This window comes from Condylura cristata, unplaced genomic scaffold, assembly GCF_000260355.1.
Source record: "Condylura cristata isolate star-nosed mole 26May11 unplaced genomic scaffold, ConCri1.0 scaffold00019, whole genome shotgun sequence".
NCBI lineage: Eukaryota > Metazoa > Chordata > Mammalia > Eulipotyphla > Talpidae > Condylura > Condylura cristata.
This window is the reverse complement of record NW_004567120.1, coordinates 39,988,882-40,016,350: the sequence shown is the minus strand read 5'-3', so window position 1 is coordinate 40,016,350 and position 27,469 is coordinate 39,988,882. Positions and strand designations below refer to the sequence as shown.

General features: G+C 46.1%; 1 protein-coding gene across 1 annotated transcript in view; it reads right to left on the bottom strand.

The window, feature by feature from the left end:
• The window catches only part of AFF2 (AF4/FMR2 family, member 2), a 276,581-nt gene that overhangs the window by 137,015 nt on the left and 112,097 nt on the right, over window positions 1-27,469 (bottom strand). The window contains exon 3 of the mRNA XM_004685860.1: window positions 13,176-13,220. Coding sequence (XP_004685917.1) covers window positions 13,176-13,220 — 45 coding nt within the window. The remainder of the gene's footprint in view (window positions 1-13,175; window positions 13,221-27,469) is intronic.

Here is a 27,469-nt window from a genome sequence, read left to right as displayed (position 1 = left end):
ACTGGGGGCCCACTACAAACTATGAAGAGCCCAGACTGTGCAGGGTGGCTGGGTGGGCATCCTGAACAGTCACCACGGTCACCTCTGTACAGCAGGCCCCATGCTCCCTGCTTTGCTGCGTGGCAGTCTGACTTCGGGGATTTTAACGGCTAGTTTATAATTTTCCTGAAACCACTGTTCTGACTCGCCACTATCTCAACTCGTCGTCAATGGCCTTGATTTATTAAATGTGCTTCGTAAGCACAGTCCAATCCAAGAAATGGGCCTTCACAAGGCCTGGCCACTGTAAGGTCAATAACCCAGAGCTAGGGCCCTTGACTAGGACAATATCAAGGTGCCCTGTGGTGGTGACTTAACATCTCCGGTGCGCTACAAGGGCCGCTTACAGCCCTTCCTCGGCACGTGCACCATGGGTGAATCACAGATGGGAAAGCTAGTGGCAGTGGGAAAGGGATAAGAAAAGAGAAGGGGCTGGGGAGGGGTGCACACGAGTCAAGTTCTACGTTTTATCATACCTGGTAAAATTCAGTTGGGTTTTATTTAATGATCAGAATTAAGACCCAGGGCAGACTGTCACTGATAACCTAGAGGCAGTTCTGTTCACTAGAACTTTCTGTAAAGATGGAATTACGGTTTTGTCTAATGATAGTCACTTAAGTGCTCAGTGCACTTTAGAAAATGTGCCTAGTGGACTAAGGGGCTTCAGCTTTCTTAAAATGGAATTAATTTAAATGTAAATAACCAAATACATGTGGCTTTTGTTATCAGATTGGATAGCACGAAATAGCTGACCCTTCAGTTTCATAAATGGAAGACCCAAAGCATAGTACTGGTTTAGAGACTAGTCAAGAATCACAAAATCAGGTTAAGTGGGGTCAGGCTAGCTTGAAGGCCTCCTAGTACCAGTACACTGTCACTGGCACATCACTTGTAACCCAGGCCCTTACAGGGCTACCTCATCTGACCTTCTCGCTGCAACACAGACAGGCGCCAACAAACTCAATCTACAGCCTCCAGACCAGGCCACCACTCACTCTTGTGCCCAACGTCTCAGATGTGTGAGGATGCTGCATGCCACAGGCTGCAGACTTTGAGTGGACCAATTTCTCAGGTTCCCTCTAAGCCTAACAGGTTCTGAGAAGTGGGAAAGGAAGTGAATAAAAAATTACCAGAGGCCAAGATGTTTTGTCTGCTTTAGTCTTAACCAGCCTCAGTTGTTCATTGTGTGATTCTGTAATTTCTGACTCACATGTTGCCAGAACAGAGCTGGATGATTCTGTTCGTGTTAGCGTGTCCATCTCAGGAAGGCTCTGTTTTGACACAGCCTTTGCTATGAAGCTGACAGCATTTAACAGAAGCACCACTCTGTTTACCACCCCCCCAAAGAGGCCTGGAAAGCTCATTCTGGAGGAGGAACACATTTCATGGAGGATCCTTTTCTGTGACCACAGTGATAATAAGCACTGTGATTATTATCAGTGCTTTTAATAGTATTCAAGAAATTCAAATCATCTCTCCCCTCTCGAATTATAATAACACATGGGCCCCCAACCTCTGCCTTTAGTCAATGCCTGACTTAAGTGATAATGCCAACATTATTGTGCTTTGAGGAGGAATATTAAAATTGGCGAGAGCAACTGCATTAAAAAATAATTGGCAATGGAGAGGTTTTGCACAAAAGGTGGTACTAAATCTATTATTTGGAGAATTAAGAAATGCAGTCATTAGAATACCTAATATTTGTACAGTTACTCTACTCACTAAACACTATTATCTGCTGATTAAGTTATAATATCTTCATGGAAAATCAAATCATTATTTTACCTTGGATGGAATAACACAATGAGGTCATTTTCCCTACGCATTCCTGTACATATTAAGCCATTCCATAAACACAGTTCACCTCCTCTTTGAACTTGTACACACTCTGTCAACACACACAATGTGACAAGTGCAGAGCCATGGAAAGTGCTACAGAGACCCAGAAGAAGGGAAGAGAAGTCGAGATCATTCGATCGATGTTTCCACCAGGTGTGGCCTTTGTGCAGGCTCTTAACATGGTGTGAGCAGGAGCCCTATGTAAAACAAAACCATGACAGTCTTGGAAGAACAAAACATGGGAGAGAACTGTTATGACCTTGAGTTAGATAGCAAGTTCTGAGACACGGTGCCAAAATCACAATCCACAAAAGAAAGGAATGGTGGCTTGGACTTCATTGAAGTTGAGAAGGTCTACTTTTCAAAGGACACCATCAAGTTGATGAAAAGACACAACTAAGAGAAAATATTAGCTCAGCACATATCAAAGACTTATATATACAGAGTATGAAAAAGAACTCAGAATTCAACAAGATGACAAACAATTTTCAGATGGACAAAAGATTTGGTAGACACTTCATCAAACCTGGTAGACAAAAATGAAAATGAGCACAAAGACTCGTCACTGGCCTGGTCATCATTAGTTTCTTGACCTTGCCCTGTTCATCATTGCTCTGGTCCTGTTTATATTTTCCTGCAGAGAGAACTACAGAAATGCAGACCAGACCAGATGAGATGAGACCAAGATGGAGGTAGGAGACAAAGCTAAGGCACCAGCCTCATCACTGTAGTAAAGAACATGCCCAAAAGTGCCAAGACAGATGTGGTCAAGGTCAAGACACACTCCCCCAAGTAAGTCCCTCCTTCTCCCAACTTGGGGAGATGGCCTTTGACAAACTAGTGCTCATGTCCTCAAGTATACCAGCTCCTGGTTAAACCTGATTTCCTTCCACCAACTCTTGTCTCTCAAATGTTAGCTTATGAGCTGGACCTCAGACTCTGGTAACCACAAGAGACTTGACATCATTAGCCTTTTGGGAACTACAACTTAAACTACAGCGATCTATTACTACTCACTACTAGAAAGACTCAAATAAAAAGTAGTCATCAAAGCAAATTCTGGTAAGGATGCTGAACAAGTGGGCCTTTCATATGCTGGTGGGGTGTGGTACCACAGAATGGTACAACATCTCTAGAAAACAACTCAGCATTTTTTTTTAAAGTTGAACATACACTTGACCCAGCCATCCCACTCTTAAGTAGATATCTAAGATAACTTTTGTCACAGAAAAATGTGTACATGATTCTTATGAGTAATGTTATTCAGTCACCAAAAACTATTAACAACTCAAGCTCCTTCAATGCATAAATGGATAAAGCAATCATGGTATACCCATGAAATGGAATGTTAGTGTAGAAAGGAATGGACTACAGACACGTGCTGCATCCTGAATGAAGCTGAAAGGTGGGTGCTGAGTGAAAGCATCACTATGGGATGATTCCACAGTGTCTGATCCTGTGCATGTGTCATTCTGCAGAAGGCAAAAGTGGAGGGCAAGAGACTCGAGGTAGTATCTTTGGGATACTGCAGTTGCTTTGTATTCTGTTAAAGGTGGTGAGTACCAGAATCTATGCATATGCTAGCATGTACAGAATTGTAACAGGTAAATTTTACTGGAAGTAATGAATAAATGTGCTGGCCGGAAACCAACACCACTTGCCCAGTGCAGTGAAACACAGCAGAGGGGAGTCTTCTAGTTCTAGGTGCTCCACCCCAGGGGTCGGCAAGCTACCCCCTCTCAGCCTGCACCCCACCCACTGCTTGTTTTTGGCAATGAAATACTAGAACACAGCCACAACTGCTTCATTTTGGCTGATGTTGCCCATGGATGCTTCCACGCTAAGACAAAGGCACTGTGTCGAGACCCACCAGAGGCTGAGCTCTGCAGTAGGCACTTGGACCCACTCCTTCAGGCTGCATCTTCTTAGAGAAGCCACACTGGCGTGGGATCTTGAGTCTGTCACCAGTTAGCTGTGGAACGTGGAAAGTCACTTAAGTTCAAAGTTTTTTCACTTCATCATCTGTAGAAGCAGCTGATAATAGTACCTGCTTCCTGATATTAGTAGGGTGATTACATGTGGTATTATGTGCAAAATCCTTAGAACAGTCCAGGTACGGACATCTGCTGGAGAACTGTTTGGTATTATAAGGGCCTATCTCCAAGTCAGGCCAACCTGAGTGCCAATCCCATTTCATCCACTTAGAAGCTGTATGATTATGTGATTTTGGGGCAATTTATTCAACCTCTTTGAGGTCTGCTTAGTGTCTGGGTAATCAGCCAAGCACCACTGGAAAATCTATATAACCTGCCGATGGAAGCCTGTGTCGGTTTCACGTCTGCACAGTGTCACCTGGCTCCTTGAATCAACTCCTAACTGTAATGTACTTGTTAGGTAACTCCCCTATTCCTTTCAATGACCAGTTCAATCTTCTCCAGTCTCTTCAAACCTCCAAACTTCCCTCCTGGCTGCTCATCAGAATGGGCTAGAAATGAAAACGTTTTAATCTTCCCATATCCTAATACTTTGTTTCTGTTTTGCCTCTTTAAATATCTGGGACTAATACTGTCTAACGGTGTAGGTAAGGAGCTAAGATTACGTAGGATATATTTATATTTGTTTTGCACACTAAAACTTTGCTGAATGGCTGTATTTTTCATAACAGTGTTTTTGGTTAATTCTCCTGGGGCTTTCACAATTATATATATATATATATATATATATATTCCACAAATAGCTATTAGCCTACAAATTTGCTCCCATTTTAATACCTCTGATTATAGTTTATTTAATTGCTTTGGTTAATCTCCACACAAATATTAACTAATAATGGTGATAATAATTACCTTGTCTTTTTTCCTTGACTGTAATGGGAATGCTTCTAACATTTCCCTGGGGAATGTGACATTAGCTTTTGGATTGAGAGGGATACATTTTATCACAGGAAGGATGTTTTCATCTTCTCTGTTTTATCAAGAATGAGAGTTGACTTCTGTCCTATCTTTTGAGTCTTTAAAGGTGATCATCCCATTACTAATTTTTGTTTTTATATAAAAGACATTTTCTTCATGAATTTCTTAATATTGTGCCGGTTTTACATTCTTGGACTACAACTCTTTGCATCATGTTGCATGACCTTTAAAGTTTTAATTATTCTGGTTAATGTTTCATTGAGAAAATTTGCATCAGTGTTTATAGGGTATGTTACAGAACTTTGAGTCATAATTTTTTTACATTACTAATATGTGTGAGTTCAGCTTTTCCAAAAAATACTTTGCAACTCTTCCTCTTCTGTGTTCTGGAGTAGCTGAGCTGTATTATCATTTAATGATTTGGTTAAATTTCCCCATGAAAGCCCATCTGAGACTGATGATTTTTTAATGGATCTCCATTTCATTGAGTATAGGTCTGTTTAGATTTTCTCTCTTTTCTAGAGTCAATTTCAGTCAATTATCTCTCCCTAGAAAACAATGCCCATCTTCTCTAGACACATACATTTATTTGTGTAGAGTGGTTTCAACTGTCACTCCTGATTATTTTTCTTTTTTTCCTGTTCTTGAGAGGACACCCCTCTTTATCATTCCTTCTCTTATGTGTTTGCAATGTGTTTGAAGTAGACATACAGTGTTCCATTTCTCTCTCTCTCTTTGTTTAGGTTAATGAACAGGTTATTGATTCACTGTTATTTAGGAGAAAACATTTAAAAATTGATAATTCTAATGATTTTTCTCTTTGTATTTCGTTTTGTTACTGTTCAGCTCTCGATTTATCTTTTGAATCACATTCCTAAGCTCTTGTATCACTGCTTTGGCTCTTGCTTATTACACAAAATTGTTCCATTTTTTAGCAGCTCATGACACTATGTTGGTCATAGCTTTAATTTGTCCCAAAGCGATATTGTTCAGCTACATTTCTTTTTAATTCTTTTTGGCAGGTCATGTGTTCTAGTCTAACTTTTGCAATAATTCTTTTTTTTTATTTCTAATATTCAGTGACAAGAGTTCTTCCTGGATCAGCTATTTGCAAGATATTTTTATCACATTGGGGACAGGGCTTCATCCCAGACTAGCAGGGATTCCTCCTTAACATCAGGATAAATGCCTGAGGGCTCTGGCCTTTCTTCTCTCTTATCAAGACATTAGCCTTGCAGGCCCATCTCAGCAACAAACTACTTTCCCCAAATGTGGATTAGTTATGGCATTTCTCATTCCTTTTGTTCCCCTTTTCCAACTCCTTAAGATATGTATGCTCCAGGGCCCTCCCTGGGGTCTGATGGGTTAAAGCCCAGCAGGGCAAGCAAGCTGCAGCCCCTAGAGTTTGAGTTCTGATCCCTGCCCCAGAGCTGACCCACATGGCTCAGCAGACCTCTCCTGTCTCCCCACTGAGCCCCTCATCAGTGTACTTCGTCAATCTGCCTGTTCTGCTCCGCACTTTGACTCTGGTGAGTCCTCTCACCACTCCTGTACCCCAGTTCTGTATGCATAACAAATAAATATTTTTTAAAAAGATATGTCTGCTCTAGCCTGGGCCCAAGGAAACTACCATCACAAACCTTCATACTGTTATCCTAGTCCAGTACATTATTCCACGCTATTTTTGCTTTTCATGGTGTACCACCTGTCTTGAATGTCAGTGCTTCGTCAGCTATGACCCCAACCCAACCCACAGGGACCATCCCTTCAGTCTTCCCTGCATCAACTGCACAGAATAAAGCATGATTTAAGCTCATGGATGTCTCCTGGTAGGTAAGTTAAAGAGGTTGCATTTCTCTTTTTCTCTCTGCATTTGGCAATAAACAAGAACAGGGCAAGCCTCGCTTTATTCTTTCACTTCCAAACTGGAAGATGCCTACCAAGTTGATTCGGAGAGGCTAATTTCTTGGTACATTTTCCAAGACACTAGGTTTACCTTTATACCGATACACATGTAATGGTGACCTCCTTGCGTTAGGCCTTCCCACCCCACAACCCAATCCCACTTGTACAACCAGAACCAGAAGGCTAGATTCTCAAACAACAGTCGGAAGCTATTACTTCTTTGGGATAAGGCTAGATTCTCAAACAACAGTCGGAAGCTATTACTTCTTTGGGATAAGCCTAGACTCCATTTTGGCAAACCAATACATTGTTTCATTACTTTCTCTGTACACCCAAGATCCAGAAAGCAGGTGCAAATTCTACATGTGGCTTAAATTCTCACCTGCTTTTGTTCAATCAATAGAAAATAATAAATCACCATAGTCACAAAAAGCAGGTTGCCAGAAAAACAGACTTATTTGTATTACAAACCTAAAATACATCGGACTCGTGCATTTAGTTAGCTAGTTTAAAGGGGCTACCCTTGTCCAACCCCTGGACAGGTAAATGCAAAGTTACTGGTATGTGACACCATCTCTTCCCTGACATGTCCCATGTTTGACAGGTTCCCATGACTGACTGGGCCAGTCACCTCGTTACTCGTGTTACTTATTTTCTCAATGACGTCTGTGGAATCATTTAAAATGCACGTCATATGCTAGCTTCAGCCCCCCCAGGTTCCACATGAAAATATTTGAACTGCTTGACAGGCTCTAAGTGCACTGGAAGAGCACAGGATGGCTCACCTGCATTGTTCACATAATAGTTGGTATAATTAAATTTAGCATCTTTCTTTGTGTTTGAGCAAAGAGGAAATGATTACTGGGAGGCAATAATGGGTAATATCTCTTATGGGCTAATTTGGTTCCACGAATAGCTCACCCCACATATGCATACTAGGTATTAAGTCCATTAGTGCTTTGAATTAGCTGCCGAAAAGGTAATGCTCTACATAATTTACCCAGTCAAGGGCGTTCTCACCTGCTGACAAATTTACATATTGCCCAATATCATTAGGTAAGAGGTAGTCATCAGAATAGCAGAGGGTACGATCATTAGTTAGTTCATTTGTTTGACTCCATCCATGTTAACATTAATTATAGTCTAAATTAGATTGAATAGTTGTTGTCTTTCTTAGATGGAACACTGTATTTCTAGTTCCAGAAAATATAATTTTAAAAGTCCACACCAGAAGAGGAGAGAGGCTCTTCAAAAACATTCCAGAAGGGTTAGTATTTGAGAGCTATCTACAAAATTGCTTGCATGATTCCAATTTGAACATTATTTATACATTAATTTGACAGGATATAAAATCAATTGCCTAATTATTGGTTAAATTTATCATAGACATTCTACTGAAAGGTGTTTGATTATGCTGCATAGTTATGATAATATCATCAAATTTCCATTCAGACGTAATTGTCTGACCAATTTTGGTCCCTGATCCATTTTTTGTCTCACTCTTGAGATGTGTTTTCACATTTATTTCCCCTTTAAATGTAAAAAATAGCAAGTACTGTACATGGTCGTCTTGTAATTATTTGGTGAGTTTTTTCTATGCTGAAACAGTAAACTTAAACACAGCCCTAATAAGTCGAATTGCTGTAATTTAGAACTGAGTAAACACAGATCATGCTGTAATCAAAAAGAGATGCCCATGTCAGTGTTTGCCAAGCTGACCCATATGGCAGGCAGAGATTTGTAAGATGATACAGTTTAGCAAATCAAGTTCCCTAAATCCTAGCTCACAAATTCAGCATCCTTCATAAACAGTGAATTACCCTTACAGATGTTTGCCTGTGAAATTATCAACTACCGAAGGCCCCATCAAATCTAAGAGAAGCACTAGATATGCATTTTTGACTCTAGAAAGGACTTCATTGATAGTATGTTGACATTTTTAGGTAAATTCTTGCTGGGAACAAATACATCATACTGTGGAGCACGAATCAGCCTTGAACCTCCATCCCCAGCTAGCTGCAGCGAGTGCCTGCTGCTCTCCTTGCGTGAACCCCTCCAGAAATGATTACTCTAGGACCCATAAAACCCCGCGGAGCTCGGAAAAGGAGCTGCTGCTGCTGCTGCCGCCGCCGCCCAGATTATTACATTGGAGCAGCTGCGGAGTCCTCAGATGACAGATGAATTGTAACTGCAAGCCGCCATCACAGGGGCCAGAGTTGTTATTATTTTTCATTTCTGTTTGGACTCGAAAAGGAACTGATGGGAGCAAGTACCGAGGCTGGGCTGCACTGCAGGGGTGGCCACCACTAATTCTGACTGGCAACATTCACAATAAGCAATGGTCTACCTGACAGGTAGCGAGGTCACCTGCAGGGACATGGCTTGTTCTGGGGGAGCAGGGCAGTTGGCCAAAAAGGGGATGGAGGCTGGAAAAGTGTGGTTTGAAAAATGGCTTGGAAATTATTTCGGCATAATTGAATTTGTACAAAGGAAGGAAGCAACAGAAACTGAAATGAACGGTGAGACGGGTGTTCATCCTAAAGCAGACTGGAACTGGAGAAATTAGGAGGGACTCAGGGAGTCCAGCAGTGAGCAGAAAGGCCAGGGACTATGGTGGCTTCCAGAAGCCACTGGCCACTGACTTCATCTCTGTGGCTCTTCTCTTTCCTATCTGTGTAAAATGTGACTGGTAACACAGCCTTGTAGGGGTCTCGTGAAGATTAAATGGCATTATGTGCTTCAGGGCTATGCCCGCCACAAAATAGTACTTTGCTACAGCTATTATTTTCTTATTTGAAATGAGAATTGAGACTATTTAAAAAAAATGGCAGGCGGAAAGCACGCTCTCCTCAGTTGGGCGCACTGGCGCTACGCTGCTGGGTTCTCAGGGGCAAGAAGCGCATCCGCCCGGCCAGCCTCTGACTCAGAGGCTTTTAAACCCAGGCATAGGTTTGCAAGAGGGTGGTGAACCGGAGGAAAGCAAAGCTCAGGGCGAGGTGTTTCTATTTCAGTGCTACCCTGCAGCGTGTCTGGGCCTCACTCCCTGCAATGAGAGGCGACTGTAAGAGGATGAGGCCAGGCACTCTGGGAGGTGCTTGTGGCTCTGGGGAAATCGGTCTGTGCAGTGCGTCAAATGAGTGCCAGCTGCGCTAGCACATGCCAGGCATGAGGGCAGGAAGCCAAGCCCTGAGGACCATAGAAGCGCCGGGGAAGGGGAACTAAGCCAGTGTCGGGGTGAGAAGAACCTACAAAGGAAACCAAATGGTTTGCATTTGAAGCGCGCGTTGAGAAAGGGGGGCCGAACTAAAAAGCATTAGGCAAATGTGTTCCCCGTGCCTGGGGCCTGACGAATGGATGGAGGGACAGTTACACGCGGTTCATAAAGGAAGTCTGCCCTGATGGGAGATGATGTGGGTTTGCCTGCATTTGTCTGTCAGGCTTGAGAGGGGAAAACCAGGAGGAGGGGATGGCAAGGTGGGCAAGTGTCAGCAAACAGACAGAGGTTTCCAGGTCCATGTGCAAACACCGCGTCCACTGTAAAGCTCCCTTGGCTGCTGGTGGCGGCGTGGAGGGTGAGTAATTGGCCCCTGTGCTGACCGCAGAGACTGGCCTCCAGGCAGCCAGCAGGGAGGGAAGGAAGGCCTGAGCGACTGGAGGTGCTCTTTCTTCCAGTCCCGGACTAGAGCCTTCCTCCCAAATAGCTCAGGGCCCTCCGTGGTGGCGCAGCAGGTGAAAGCGCAGCACTAAGAAACCAAGTAGCTCTACTTCATGAGGGAGAAAAGATGACCTTGCTCTTGACGCTGCTGACTTTGAAAAGCACTGCGGGGTGGGGGCCGAAAAGGAAAGGTGACCCCCAAACCCCGCACAGCAGGGCAACAAGGCGACAAGCTAAGAGCAGCAGGAATGTACGCTAAGCACGTGGCGCTCTGCCCTGTGAGCCATAGTCTGTAAAAACGTAAGCATGAGTCCTGAAGTTTGGGCTAGACACTTCACAAAGCCTGTTTTTATTCCAGGCATGGGGAATGAAACATGTGGTTCTTCAATAAAGGAAAGCCCATTCACCAATGGCGTGGGGGGAAAGAGGAATTCTATGCAATGTATAGCCCTTCAAAAAAAAAAAAAGACAGGACTTTTGTTGTTCCTCAAAGGGTGCTATCTTTATGAGATTATTAAGGCAACCAGCTTCTTTTCTTTCCCCATTGAAATGACATTCTACTGTTTCTCTTAAGTGGCTTCTCCTGCAGACTGCAGCCCCGAGCCTCTGACAGGTGCTCGCCCTGCTCCCTCGCCCAGTCTCTTTGAGAGCCACATAGCACTGGGGCAAGCTGCTCCTAAGTCGAGGATTCCAAGTGTGCCGATTAGGTGGGCTTGGGAAGTGGGTCTGGCATTCCTTGGGCAGTGAAGGAAAGACCTCTGATGTCCTTGGGAAAACAAGATGGCTGCAGAGACCAGAGGAGGAAGTTTCTTTAGGAAGGCACCACCACACATGCAGGATTTGCTGGATTTGGTCTAGCTCCGCCCAGTGTGCATTGCACTTGTGGACTTCACCACAGCTGCCCCTCGCCATCTGCCCGCACCCTGCACCCCAGACACGGATGTCTGAGATGCTGCTGGCTTCTTATGTTGCAAAAGTGGCCAAGCTGCCTGACTGAGACAGCCCAAGTCTGTTCACAGGCACTGGACTCATGCTTTGAGATGCCACAGCCGTGTCCCGGGTTGAAACAGGCGCGTGAATAACCACAGCGGGTGCGGGCAGGCGGCCGGCCCACTAGGTGCTAAATAGCCTTCTGCTCCTTACCATTCCCTCAGCTGCATGTTCATAGGGTTTGAAATTCTAGAAGGATCTTACCAGTAGGAGGCTCAGGGAAGTTGGGTGACTCTGGAAAGGGGGTGCAGAATTGTCACTGGCACGTAGCTGGCTTTCTGTCCCCAGTGGAAAGGCTGCCTGGATTTCTCATTGTTCATCATATGACAAACAGGCCTTTATATACACTTGGCGGCTTATGAGAGAATTAGGTATCATTGTCTTCATTTACAGGCAGGAAGGGAAATTCAGCAAGAGGAAGTCATCTGTCCAAATCACAGGAGTGACAAATGGGAGCACCGGGACTGGAATTCACTCCCACACTTTATTGTACACATCAAGTCAGCACTCACTTAACAGACGGGCAACCTTTCGGGAACATATCCTTAGGTGATGGTGTCATGGTGGCAACGTTCTTCTCTAGAGGGTCATTCTCTCTTTGGCTGGCACAGAAAGCCAAGAGGGCATCCTGGAAGAGGAGCTGTGTCCTCCTCAACCTCCTGACACTCCTACACTGCCTCCCACTGAGCAAATGAATCTCGGGAGGCCTTTATACAAGCTGTCTGCCTTGACAGAAATGTCTCTGTGCTGACAGCCAGCCCCAGAGATGCATTTTTCTGGCCTGACTTTAACTGTTCGCTTTGGCGTCACTGTTCACTTTGGGAGAGGTCATGCCCATTCTGGCTGCTCGTCACAGCCTGCATGCCATTCCCATGCCTGACTGCACTCTGGTCGGGACACTTCCTGGAACTCCCCCCTTCCCTTCCACCCTCCCGCTTCTCATCCCTCATGACAGGGGCCACCACCCTATAACCGAGTGCCATCAAACATGTCAGGGAAGGCCAGAGAGCTGACTTGAGGTCCCTGAGAGCAAGAAGGCCAAGTATTTCAGTGGGATGCTTGAAACAAAGTTTCCTTAAAAAGGGTGTGCATGCCCCCATGTTTATTGCTGCTTTCTTTACAATTGGAAAGACATGGAAGCAGCCCCAATGCCCAAAAGTGGATGACTGGATTAAAAAGATGTGGAACATATACACAATGGAATATTACTCAGCAACCAAAAAAGAGAAACTCATGCCTTTTGCAGCAACATGGATGGAGCTGGGAAAGATCATGCTTAGTGAGATAAGCCAGAAAGAAAAAGAAAAATGATGGATGGTTTCACTCATATCAGGAGTATAACAGACCAGGCGAGAAAATAACAATAATAATGAACAACCATATACCAGAGACATTTTACAGGTGTGGAGTGGGGACTGGAATCAAAACCAGTGTGGGGAGGGAAGTGCGCTGGACTGTGGTGATGGCACCAGGGTGACCTGGTGATGGGAAACCCATGGGGATTACAACTGAGATGAAAAAATGCACAAAATGATGTAAAAATAAATTATTATATTACTAAAAAAAGGGTGTGCATCTCCATTCACACCTCAAGAAAAAAGGTCGAGAAAGACACAACAATGGGACAGACACTCACTGAGTTTGAAGCAGCTTGATTAGAGATGCCGAATCAATGGGTAAGAATTGAGATACAGGCAGAAGGACCCAGAACTAGAATGCAAAGCTTCCTCAACGTACGTAACACAGGCAGAAACAGGGCAGTAACTACGTTCACCAGCGTCAGCAGGTAGAAGTCTTCATTAGTAAAAAGCACAGAAATAAACATTTAAACTCACCCGCAAGATTTCTTCAACACAGCTTGGATCACTGGGGAGGCTTACCTAAAACAAAATAAATTTAAAAAAATCAACAATCTGTTTTTTCTATCAGAAACTTACTGCACAATGGCTTTCTCTGTAAGAAAAACTGTAAAGAAGGTAAATTTTGCACTCCAGTGGGTTGCTTCCTGTTAAATACAAAGCACTCAGTATCTTCAAATGGCCGGTTTGTCTTACTCTCATGAAGCACTAAGACCACAGTGGAAGGTGTAGAGTGAGTGAGTCATCTTCCACTGATTCGCTGAGGGACAATGAGTCATCCTCCCCCATCACTCTGGACTTCACTTTGCTCTTCTAGCCAGAGGGGGCTCAACTTCCGGATCTTTAAGGCTTCCCTGACATCGCCTAGTATATTATTGATAACCACAGATTTTGAAAAGAGGACACCCCTTTGAAAGCTGTGTACGATTAAGTGGAGTTCTGTTTGAACTTGGGAGCTCAGTCAGTGCTCAACCACTCTTAGTCAGAACACCAAGGCTGACTAACCTCCAGTGCAGGCGGCACACTTGTCTCACAAATACACAAAGTGAGTCCTGGGAGCATCTTGCCGAGTGTGACATCTTCCTGATCAATCAGAATCCAAGCAACAGGCAGGACCACGCTGAAAACTTCCTCCAAGTCCCACATGTGGCCCTTTCCTCCAGGGCACTGGAGTCAGTGAGAGCTGAAAACAAAAGGTGAGCCACGGGGCAGTCCAGGACTGCTGCATGTGACGTCACCTTGTCAGACAGAGGCCACCACCTCCCCAAGGCTTCTAACTCTGTCCTTCACACCTTCACCTTCTGCAGAATTGCAGTGTGCTCGCTCCCACCTGCCATTCTGCCAAGGAGAACATTTGGTTGCTTTAATTCACAGCCTTGGCAGGGGAAGGGCCAGTCCTGCAAGACCCGCACGGCCCTAGAGGCTAAATGCTCTGGGCTTTCCACAAGGCCAACACAGTCATTGCCCCCGTTACCCTGACAGATTGAGTAGAGAGAGAAGCTGTACCTGGGAAAGTGGGGAACAGAATATGGCGCCTTAATATGGTGTTCGTGCTGGAAACATCAGCAAATCATAAATTAGCTGTAAAGTCACTACTGTGCTCCATTGACTCCAGCTGGTATTTATTGAGTACCTTGCTGTCCGCCGCATACAAACCCTGCTCTGGGAGCACAGTCCCTCGTAATGATGGCCTCATCCATCTGACTTAGCCTGGGTGGCTCCAGTTCATACTGTTATCCTGGGAGAATTAGACTCCCCTTGCACCCTCGGAAATGACCCAGTTGGAATGATAAATTATACAGTCACCCACAGGAGAGCAGACAGTAATAGTTTTCGTCAGAACACACACACACAAAAGTGTAACTATGAGGTAATAAATACAAACAGATAAATACAAATAGCAAAGCACCGTGCTGTCCATGTGAAATGATACCATGGGATATGTCCAGTCTACCTCAATAATTAAAAACATACACCACCAGTCTGACAACACTGATACTGTACTATCAGGAGAAAGGACAGTGGAAGAAAGATGAGAGCCTTAACCCTGACAGGGAACCACAGGCGATTGGGCCTGGCATATTCCTTCCCTCCCCACTTCCCCCGCCCTCTCTTCCTTCCATCATTCACTCAACAAATATATTTGGAACGGGGCCTGTGCCGCCAGGCTTGTGCTAACCACAGACAGAGTGGGGAGCCAGAGAAGGGTTAATGAACAACCCTACAGGTAACGTGTGGGCATAACCGATGCGAGGAGCCTGAGCATGGACACTGACACTGACTAGGCCCACAGAACCTGCGGTTCTCTGTGCATTAAGGGCGGTAAATGGTGCATCCCCCTGCCCACCTGGAGAGCCGGGACGCCAGTGAAGGGGCCGACACGTCCGTGATTGCTTTAAGCTGAATGTCCCTGACTTTCTGATCACTTACTTCTTGGCTTTGTAATTTTTGTGATTCCCTATTATCAGCTACTGCCGCTTATCAATCCTTGCGAGTGTCTGTGAGCCATGCACTGGGCGATGCTGGCCCAGCCTGTGTTGGGGTTACAGAACTTGAGTGAGTAGTCTGACCATGAAAAACAAAGTGGGTCCCATTAGTCACTGCCCCAGCAGTTGCATTTCCAAGAGAATTCTTGAACTCTGAACAAATGCCTCCCCCTGACCAAAGGTCACATGACTGCAGCAGGGCCTGAAGCTGCCATATCATCGCTACCTTGCCTCGCTTGCCCGGGGACGGGCTACACACAGTCCACTCTGCACCCTCCTGAACAGTGAAAAGGTTTTGTGTTCCTTTCCTTGCACAAGCACATCAACGTGAATGTCTTGATTAAAGAGGATTCAGCAGCTAGAACGTTTACCCCTGAGTCAGAGGTTGGCTGGGAGAGCTGGCGCTCCCGAGACCAGTATTTAGTACCGTTCTGAGTGAGTGCCCGTTTTCCCAAATGTACAATTAAAATCCAACATAAAAATAGTGTTGATAATCATAACACCCGCTCCCCGGAAATCTCACCGGCTTTCTGGGAGCCAAGGCCAAGGTCAACGACGTGATGTGTAGCCGCAGAGGCCGCCCATGAGGCAGGCTTCCGCCCTGCATCCCAATCTCATCACAGCTCTATTTATCATTAAGCCTCGTCTTCTCGCCTTCTCAAGGTAAGATCTGACTCACTGCTCCCAACTGCAAATATCGTCTCTCCACTTGGTATTACAAATAGCCCCTTCCTTATGGGGGGCATGCTGTCAACACACAACGAGCTGTGGGCTCTGGGGCTTTGCCGCAAACCTAACGCCGACTTGCTGGGCTGGGCAGTACGCAGCCCTGATATAGAGCCTGCAGATGAGGCCACTCAAATCATCGTGCATTCACACGAGGGCTCTGGTTTCTTTCCCTCAGAAAACGCCCAGCCCAGCATGCACGTGGAGTCTCGTGCACACACACATCTAGTCCTGCCCCACACCTGCTCGCCCTGCAGCACAAACTACTGGAGCCTCAGTGTCCGCACTGCGAGCGCTTTCTAATTAACCAGCCGCGCTTCCTCTGTGCCTAGCAGAGTGCCAGGTTGGGGTGGGGCAGAGGCGCCAAATACCTCTGAGACTTGGCCTCTTTCTCCGGGAGCTAAATGTCTGGAAAACAAACAATTCGAGACCCACTGGGACATACATTGCGAGGTGGTCGTGACAAGGGTAATAGGATCGCATTCATCCGCCTGCCTGTCCGCTGTTCATCAGTTTTCCCATTTATTTCTTTAGACAGCAAATCCTGATTGAGCTCACACTGGGCTCAGGATGATGCCAGGGGGAAGGGTTTAAAGACACTGAGGACAGTGTAATTTCTGCCTTCGAGGCTCCACGCAACTTGGGAAGACAAACAGTGACACGGGACACAGACAATATCAAACAGCACATCTGACTGGGGGCTGGGAAAGGGTACCTACCGGGCTCACGGGCACAGCCAGGTCCCACAGAAGCTCCCAGCCGCTGAGGTCGCCACTGTCGTCCTCACACCAGAGGGGAGTGAGAAGCCACACATCTGACATGGCCGAGAAGTGGCGGGGCCACCTGAGGTCACTTCAGTCTCTGACCTCGTGGTCACTGCACCTGGGAGCAAGCTGGGGCTTTGGCCTGAGTTTGCCCAGTTGCATTTGCTCTCCCTCTCTCGCTCTCCCCCGCCCCCACTCCTCTCTCTCTTCTCTCACACACCCCTCTCGCAGTAATTCTGGACAGGTGTGAAAGGGACGACACTGGGATTAGAACTGCCGCCCCACGAGGCGCCAAGCTGCGCGTCCTGCCGGAGCCACCTTCTCCTCTGTTTAATCCACTCTTGAGTATTCACAGAGTCCACAAAGCACAAGGTAGCCACTCAGCGCCGCGGCGCCTCTCCACCCCTCTCTGCGCCCCTCCCCTGGAAGCAGAGAGCAGGCTGCACTCCAGGGGGGCTGTGCTCTCACTCCTGGCCCCAGATGACCCTCTTGTGCTAGGCTTATGGGGTCTTCCGGCCTCGGGTGGCAGGTGCATGTCAGGCAGGTGGTGAGGGCACCTCACCCTGCCAAGTGTCTGCCCTCTCCGCCTGTGACAGTGTGGCCACCACCCCTGCAGTCACAGAGAGACCACGCGGATCATCTGCCCAGTGATAAACCCAGATCTTAGGGAATAATCAGGGTACCTTTAAATCATCGAATATTCAATTAACTGCAGCAACAATAAATGAATTGCATAGGATGTTTTAATCATTTGGGAATTAATCAGTTGGAGCATACTTCTTGGCGATTAGGGTAATACAAGACATCAAAAATACCCTGATTGTGGCATTGAGAGACAGAAGCAGCAGCTCGTGCTAACAGAAAACACAGAGATTAATGTGAAACATTAAAAGAATAATGATCACGTGGCTAACCTGCGGGACCCCCAGCGTGCCTTTCAGTACATTATTAAGGGATGGCAAGAAAGAGAGGTCATTTCCCCCCCAAATTCAGCCTGAGCTTGTCTCATACCTCCTGGCAATCCAAACCCCCTATTGTAGGCATATTCCACCTTGACACAGACTTCATCAAGGGAAACTCAAAAAGCAAAATTCTAATTGCCAGCCAGTGCCAGTGGGCAGGGTGACAGCAGTGTCAGACGCCATGGGACAGGCACCGCTCCACAGCGACTGGCACAGTCACCTAGGCTTGCATTTCACCAACAGTTTGCCACATTATACCCTCGACTGATTGGCGGTGCCCGTGACACAGCTTCGCTAATAATAAAAAGGAACCCCAGGCGGTGGTACTGAACCCCCAAGTGAATGCTTCATCTTTTTAAAATTTTGACTTTCTCTTGCTGGTCATTTGTAAAAGTGAGGGGCAGCAGCCTCTGAAGTTCTTATTTGCATGTGTCTGGGGGGTCCCTTCCCTCCCCTCCAGCTAGGGAGTTCCAGATTTCTAAATCAGAAATCTCCACACCAGTTCACTTGAGGATCACTCTGTGCCTTTTTTTCCAGCCTCGCCGTAACCTGTCCCTCTTCTCCCTACCCTAGTTGGTATTCATGAGTCTGTGATTAAACGGGAACAGTTAATATTACATAAGCTGCAGACAGAAGTCCTCAGGTAATAGAACTTTAATCAAAACAAAAACAACAAAAAAAGATCTCACAACAGTTACATCGTGCAGCCAGCTGCCTCACCTTCACATTTCATGTTACTGCAGCTTCAGTCCTGGGTGTCCCGCCGAGTTGGTGTTTATTTGAAAATACTGCTTCTGGCCAACTTTCAAGGGAAGTCACATAGTCGTCCACCCCCGTGTGTAACAAGCTCACACTCATCGTTCCTCAGAGAAAAGAAAGGGAAAGTCCAGTGCGGAGAGTGAGCCTCCCTCTAGACCGTCACACGGAACTCAAACTACAAAGGGAGACGAGACACAAAAGTCCAGTGGCAATTATCTGGGTGAAGTGGTGCGCATTCACTCTCTTTGGGGCACATAGCAGGGTGATGGACAGAGCATGAAGTCTGACCTAGAGAGACTTCATTTCACTTCCAGTCCTGTGGCTAACTTGCATTGTGAGCCCAGGCATGCCTCTGTCTCTCCATCTACAAAAGGGGGATAGAAAGCCCACTCATGGGCCCTTCCAGGCGGCACAAGGGGTTAAAGCAGAGCACTGTGAAGCTATCTCAGGCATGCAGCACAAGTTTGATCCCCGGCCAGGGAGTGATCCACACCATGCAGCAGACCTCTCCTGTCTCCCTGCTGCTGCCTTCCGCAGTGGATTTCAGTAGATCCGCCTGTTCTGCTCCCCACTCTGTCTCTGGCAAATCCTCTCACCCCCACACCTCTGGCCTGTACCCCAGTTCTTGCATGCATAATAAATATTTCAAATAAAAAAGCCCATTTTTCTGACTGTGGTGAGGTTGGGATAAACTGAGGCCTGGCACTTGAACCTGGTACAGCTTACCTTGGCACCCTTCTACTCTAAGTCGCTGGGAAGGTCGATGGCAAGGTGTCCTCACCCTGACTTGTGGGACCACCGAGGAGATGGTTTGGTCACCTTGGAAATCGGCCCCCATGACATCCTGTGGGCATTTCTCATTACTCGGTGCTGCAAAGTGCCTCAAGCTGCTGCTCCATCTGGTGGCTCTTACTGAAGGCAAACGCGGGGCTGGAGATGGGCTTGAGGGGGTAAAGTAAGGGAGGGAGGCAGGAAGCGGGGGCGGCTGGGGAGGAGGGCGGGCACTGCGCTTCATTATGAGCCATCTCCTCGCTGATTGCATTAGGTATGGGCAGCAGGAATGCAGATGCGGAAGGGCCGTCATCAGTTGAGAGTACCTAATGGCAGATGGAATTTCAAGTGAAGAGTGCTTAATTCAGTGGGCTCTGAATAGCCATTAGCTCACTGTTCGTTTATTTGGTCTAATAACTAGTTTCCATGGAAAAGTGAGCGGGGAGAGGGGCTTCTAACCTTAAAGAAAAACAAGGTACACATCTGGAAATCTTCCCCTAAGAAACCAAGGGCTGATCTGGAGGTGCCTGCTGCACCAAGGGTGCCAAGGACTCCCGGCCTCCGGTCCCTGGGGCTGGGCAGCGAGGTCATCTGGCCACCACAGCTGTCCATACCTGAGCCAAAGCTGCGCCGGCTGTGTGTCAGGCCCTTTGGGGCCCGACTGACACCCTCCCCAGTCTTGGAACCAAACGCCTGAACCCTGTGGCTCAGACCTGCGCCACATCCTCCCACTTCTCTCTGCCAGCCTCCCAGATGCCCACTGGCCCCCACAGGCCTTTCCAGCTGTGCTCTTCTGGGTGTCTGTGTGCACTTGGGGTGCACACAGCCCCACTTCTGTTATGTGCACAGCTTTGTCCTAAAAGCAAGCAGCATATAAGAGCCGATGCTTGACTGCGCTCGACCCCGCTCACTGCGTGTCTGTCACTGTCAGAGGAGGCTGGTGTGGGGCACCCAATCTCTAAAGAGGAGGCTGTCCAAACTGGAGAGAAGTAAGTGATTCCTGTGGCCACCGTTAATAGGACAACATGCAAGGCGACATATATAAAAAGACATGCGAGAAAACAAGTTTACATTTGAGCTGCCTCAACTGAAGAGTAAACGTTGAGTTGTGAGTTTCCACATGCTCCTGATTGCTCCATGACCGCAGCTGACAAGCAGACGAGCACAACAGCCAGCCATCCCACTTCAGGGAGCCACAGTATTATCATGGAATGAAAAGAACAGCAGGGTGACAGGTGTGAGAACAGTCCCAGCTCTCATGCTCAGCAGCTTTGGGACCGGGAACAATTCTGTCTCTGGCTGGCCGGTGTCAGTAGCTCTCAGGCACAACAGAACAAAGACTAGGCAGGCAGAGAAGACCAACTTTTAATCTGGTCAAGGAAGGGCCTACCAGACAGTGTCCAGAAGGTGTGCAGGGTGCATGGAAACTGTAAGTGGATAATGGACATTTTCTTTGCAACGTAGGGCAGTTGGCAACTTATGCCAAAATTAACATCCTCCCACATGCCACTGATCTTATGTTTATCATTTTGTCTCAGAGTAATAGCAACTGTACCTTGTACTGTTCGCCAGGTAAAATGCACTCTTTTGAATTCTGTTTTATTCACCTACTTTATTAAAATAGTTTACTCTGTGTAGTATACCACTTTTAACATTCAATTCTCTCTTGCGCTGCATGAATTATTTTCTCTGTGGATTACCAGTGTAAACTGTGAACATCCCAAGTGCATTCCCTCCACCCCTGCGGACACTCTCTAAGTGCGTAGGGAAAGCAGATTAGTTGTCATGCCGATCAGTACAGCCATGGTTAAGACGCGGCAGCCTGTTTGTAACAAGGCCTAGTCAGCACGAGCATGTGCAACTCCTTTCACACTTCATGTCCTAAACTGAAAGTGAGACAAAGTGCGCCTACAGTCCCTCCTGCAGCCCACAGAGCGGAGCACACTGCCCAGCACATGGCACGTGCTCCACAGGCAAACGCGACTCCTTTGGGGTGGCTAGGGCCGCCCCAAAGTGGGCAAATGTGCTGCCCAAAAGGAAGAGGCCAGTCAGTCAGTTCCAGAGGCAGACTGGCTGCTGGCGCTGACGAGGTCCAGGGTACTGGCAACCTGGGTCAGAGCTATGTCAGTGGGTTGATGGGGATGCCAAGTTGCTAGAATACATCGATGGGCGGAGGGGCAGAAAGGGAGAGTGAGTAGAGAATTCCTATTGTGAAAGGGAGCAGAGCAAGAAGGCAATAGGGAATGGTGGTGTGAGGGTCGAGGTTACTTGTTTGTCTTTTGAGAGGGGTGATATTAAAGCATATTCATATACCAACGGGCAGAACTCAGTGGAGAAGGGGAAGGAGTTGCAGAAGAGAAAGTGGATGATTATAAAACAGAGGCCTTGAGAAAGAGAGTGGATCAGGACACAATTGCAAAAGAGGGCCTGTAATAGGGGCACAGACACTTCTGGACACTTCTTCCATTGTGATGAGACAGAAAGCAGAATGCCTAGGAACGTAAGCAGTTGAGTTGGAGAAATTAAAGACGAGAAGATGAGGTGGTACTTGTCCGATTCTATTTTTCTCTGTGAAGCATGTAGCAAGGTCATCAGCTGAGAATGGTGAAAATGGGTCCTGGCAATGGAGGAGAAAGCGAAGGAGGGAGACAGTTTTCTTGGAGAACAAGAACACGGATTTGCTGCTCTCTGGCAATGTTTAAGGAAAAGAGAGAGTACAGTGAAACACAGAAGCGGGCTCTCCCTCCACCCCCCACCCCACCCCGAGCCCGGATAGAAGGAGCTGGGAGACCAGGGCAGGAGAATGCCGGAGGCCGGAGGCCGGAAGCCAGAGGCCGAGCAGCTCTGGCGACACTTCGCTCCTTGCTATCAGCTACTGTCCTTTTCAACACTGATGAGCTCATTACACAGTTCCTGGTTCTCCAACCGCTCGAATCGATGAGTCTTCTTGGGAATAGAATAAGCAGAGAGCCCAGGAGCAGAAGTAATGATTTTCTGGGATCCCACAGTGGTGCAGCCCATAAAATTACCCCGAGGCTACATGAAATTAGGCACAGGGCCAAATATGGTCCCGGGGGGAAAGGGATCTCCTTTCTGGGGCTAAATGAACTCAGCTTTGTCTCTAGGGAAGCAAACAACCTAAACAATCCAATTCTCCAGAGGGAGATCTTTCCTCTGTATCACACTGGAAGGCACTTCCGAACTGTCTTAAGAAGTATTTTAATCACTTAAACATTTTGTATTTATATACATGTTCTACACTTACTATACTTTTGTTAGCAGAAAGCATTTCAAAATATTATTTTTTTTTATAATAGATCTTGCATTGGCAAGATCTTGCATTTAAGTTCTTTAAAGAACTTATGGACTTTAGCGATACAAGGACTTGGTGGCCTCCCTGGTGGTGCAGGGGTAGAGTCTTAGCACTATCAAGCTATTGCCAGCCAGCCACTGTGGTGTGAGTTCGATCCCTGGCCAGGGAACTGACCCACATGGCACAGCAGACCTCTCCTGACCCGCCCGCTGCTCCCCTCAGCAGTGGACTTGGTCGATCTGCCTGTTCTGCTTCCCGCTCTGCCTCTGGTGAATCCTCTCACTACTCTGGTCCATACCCCAGTTCTGTATGCATAAATAAATAAATCTTAAAAAAAAAAAGAAAAAGAAATGAACACATTTTTCTTAACACATAGCTCATGATTTAAATGTCTGTTAGAAAAGGAGAAACCCAGATTTGTTTGATTTCCTCCTAGCTAAATTTTCCTTATAGCAACGTAATTGGAATAGACTTTACAAGTTGTACTCCTACGTGCCCTCAATAAAAACGTGACAACAGAATATACTTGCTAGAAAGTGGCTCCACCCTCAGTGTAACCTCCAACGAACTTGGCACCTTCTCGACTCTCTAAACCCTGCACTTAGGATTGTCTTAATTGCCAGTGGATGACACTGTGATTCTGCAGAAACCACCACCACTGTTCCTTCTCTGACAGTGACGAGCCTAAAGAACCAAACCCTCGCCAGCTCCCCTATTATTTATAACTCTAATTAAAACACTTTTATCTATTAATGCCAAGTGACACTGCTAAATATATTCAGGGACATTCACATTTTTTCTATACTTCTAAAATCTCTTAGATCTGCCCCCACTTACACTGTGGTTTAACTGCTCACTGAAATGAAACGATAGCTAAGAATAACTCTCTTCCATTAGATTTATAAATCTCATTAATTAATTCTACATCTCCAATGGCGTAGAGACCAAACTCAAATGCAAGATCTAATTAAAGAGAAGTAAAAAAAAAAAAATGTTAAGAAACAACACTGAGATTGAAACCCAGAAGTAACTGTTTAGCCTCAAATTAATGAGGCGCTATGCTAAGCAAGCATGTCCATTAATCCCTAATGAGGATTTTAAACACATTAAAACTTCCTAATACAAAATGTTTGCCTTCCTTTTATCCAATAACAAATAAGCCAATAATTTTCTGGCTCCAAATGACACTATTAACTGTCACGGCATGTTTTACTTGACAAACCCTCCATTCAAATACTGTAAAACCAATTAATTTGCCTGCTGTGAAATGTATTTCTTGATAGCTTTTATGTGATTTTTTTCTTCTCAAAGAAATGTAAATAGGAGGTCAATGTAGGTGCCTGATTTTGCTTTAAAAAGTATGCCCTTAGCTCTAGGTTGTCTCCCCTTTTTGCATTTCAAATGAATTGAAAGACAACCTCCATTTTCAGGTCACAATCTCAAATTGGCCTCCTGATAAGTAAACTCCATCCAAGTAATAGTTTGATTACCATGAAGACAGGCCATATCTGAGAAGGGAGAATTGGCTGAATTACTGCTTGGCTCGATTATAAATAATGATTCCCAACCGCGGCCCTTATCCCTCCTGTTCTGCTAAACAACCTGGCATGATTACCCATCTCCTGCCACCCCGAGTGCCCACATGTGTGTCTAGGAAATTTTTCTCTAAAATTGGAGTTCATCCCTGATGCTTCTATTTGAAAACACCGCGCTGGGTTACATTTTTTGGTTGGCAGAGAAATCCATACAACAAATACAAGAAGTTCCTATATATTAAACATCCCCTGGGCCTTACTTAGTATCTCCACTTAACTTGAGGTGGCCCCAGCATTTATGGGACACTCGGAAACTCTTGGCTCACAGAAGGACACGGCACTTTTCCAAAAAATCACTCTGCAAACATAGACCTTGACACGGCACATGTCAGAAAGAAGGTGTGTGCAGTGTAAAGTGTGGAGCCTGAGCTCACTGCACCGTCGGCTACAGAGCACCGTGAGTGATCTGTGGCCCACGGGGGTTTGCAGAGCCCAGCGGTGAAGGTGAGGGGGAGTGGACACCTGTGAAAGGCGCGGTGAACCTAGCTTGTTTCACATCCCCAGAAAACAATTACTTATTTCTTAGCTGTGAACGGACACAGGAGAAACACAGCACTCCCACTCCACACGTGTTTACTCCAGGCATGGTCACCAGACATTACTGGTACAAATCAAATACACTCAGCAAAACCACCTCTTTCTCCCCCTGACTGCAGTCAGTGTGTTGGGCTCATGTACATCTGCACACCTGGAAAGGCGGTTCATTGTTCAGGAATCACCCCAAAAAGGAAAACAGACATTAACTTCCCACTATCTCAGTACTCCGTGCTGAGCATCATGGAAAATTCAGCAAAGGTGAAGAATAAATGTCCTAGGCTGTGAGGGCAGCCTGCGCTTGAAAAGCCACGTGAGTGGCAGTGACAGTAACCCTAATCAGAAGTTGCAGAAGTTGCAGAAGTTGCAGGGGATTGGGGTGATCATGTAGAGTTTATTTGGATCAAGACATAAGATGATGTAATTTATTATATGGACACATTACAGAGAAAAACATTGCTCTGAACTTTGCACAGGAGAAAAGATGTTGCCAGCCAGCTCCCCGGCGTGCACGACGCGGGGCCCCTCGCTCTCCACAGCTATCCCATGGCCGGACCCCGTCTCCAAAGCAACTCTAGTCTGTTCAAAGCAGCCTGCTGCCCAAAGTGAATGGCTTTCAAGCCTCCAACCTGTGGTCGCCATGGATCATCTCTAATTCGCAGAAGTTGCCAATCCAAATTTGAGACCTATACATTTCACAGGTACAGAGCCTGCTGGGGCTGCGTAACCATGCCAAGCCAGCCCAGCAAGCATTTCCCAGATGGGAAGAGACAGGCAGCCCACGCTAGCATTTCAGGAGAAGCATTCAAACGTGGATAGTTCAAAAAATTTAATATCAGGGAGACAACAGTGACAATTACATGTCATTTTCAAAAATAATGTGCTGACCCCAAAGCCAAAGTGCCTCGATCACGTGAGAGCTGCCAGTGGAATTCGAGGTGACTGCTACTCTAAACTTAGCTAAGTCAGTAAACCTGAAGCCAAAGCATGTGCACATGACACGGTCTACAAAGATTATTTTGAAAACTCCCATCGTAGTGCTTCACTTTTTCCCTTTTTAATCAAGATTTGGGGATGGACTGAGATGCTCAGACATCCATCGTGCTTGCGACCTTTTCAAGTGCCAGACCAGACAGATTTTTATCTTATGCGAATCAACCTAAAGCCTCAAAGGTGCAGTGCCAGAGCATGAAGCCATTTCACTCGACAGTATTGAAATTATATTTCAAAGTTCAACTTACTTTTTTGCCTTTTCTCTGGCAATACTTTTGGCAGCCAAGGGCAGCAAGTCGAAACCTGGTTTCCAATGGAGACTGCTTCTAGTGGTTTCTAAGTGTTGGCAGCAAGAATTCCTTCTCGTCAAAGAGATCAGCAGATGCTGACTTTCATTAATTTATTCCAGGACTGCGATTCACTCTCAGGAAGGCTTTCTTTACCTGAGGATGTTGACCCCATCGGGAGCAGACACGAAGAGACACTGATATATTAGGAGAAGGGGAAATTCCCTCCAGTGGCCTTCACAGAGTCTACAGCTTCCATTTATTCTTACTGATGCCATGAGCACCGAAAGCAAGATTTGTGGTGAAGACATACAGAGGATCTATAAAAGCTCCCAATTCAAGATAAATAAACTCGCCAATGCATATTACACTGTATAGTGTTGTTTAAAGATCTCTAGAATCTTCATTCAAAGGGATTACTCTAAAGAAGAGGACTTCTGAAATCTAACATAGTGTACCCATTTAATGATGCCATTAGTAATACTTAGAGTGCATTTGATTGAGTACCCACAAGGCTCTGGGGCTGAGAGAGTACTGTAAACTAAATTTTACTATGATCACACTAATCTTGAAATTACCTTGTCTAGCATTTAGGAATACCTAGAGAGTACATTTCATTAATTTGTAACTGTTTTGCCTTTGTTTGGCAATCCTACTACAAAGTTTTTGAGCATCTCACATCTATTCTGTGATGATAAGCTTCCCAACTAGAATTATTAATATTCTCAGTTTCTTCTCTCTATAAATGAAAACTCAACCCCATGTGCAGTGTCCTAAGCCTTGACATGAAGGTATTCAAGACTCCAAGAATAGCACCCAGATGGCATATGAAAACAAAAAGCAAAGGGCATTGACATAGGGGTGCAATTCCAAGCACGTTCCACTGTTATTGCCAGAAGATACAGTGTGAGGGGTGTGGGGAGCAGACAGGATGGGAGAAGACTCTGTAATCCACTCCCCTCACCCCACATATTTGTTCAACCCTGTGATGTGAGCAAAGAAGACAGAATGTACTTCATTCCAAAGGTGAAAACAGGAGGCTTCAGAAGGTTCTCTGACTTGCCTGAGATGTTACAGCGACCTACTGATGAAGACGATGCAGGGTTTCCTCTGCTGTCTTACACCGTGGCCTTTAAGCCCTGCATACTTTCTGTGAAAGCCTCAGAAAATCAGGAGCCAAGTTCATGAATGCACCGAGGGTTCCCCTCTACATTGAGAGGGGAAAATTGCTCCAGGAGAGGGAAATTTTTTATAGCCATTTCCAAACTGCTGACAAAAAAGGCAAAAAAAAAAAAAAACCAGAGATGTGAACCTGAGATGTGAACCTCAGTTGAAAGGTGCTTGCTGATGCCATGGCAGCTGTCTTGAAGGACTCTTCCCCCCTCAACACAGCTTCCCCTCACTTTCATTGTTCCGTTCAAAAAATGGGGGGATAGCTGAAGCCTCCCGTCCTCAGAAGCGAGGTGACTTGGAGTAAGAGGCGCACCGTATGAAGGGTCATTCCTCGCACTTCTCACCATAATACACTAAATCTGCTGAAGACAAGGAGGAGAAGGGCCAGGCAGCATGAGCTTGCCACAT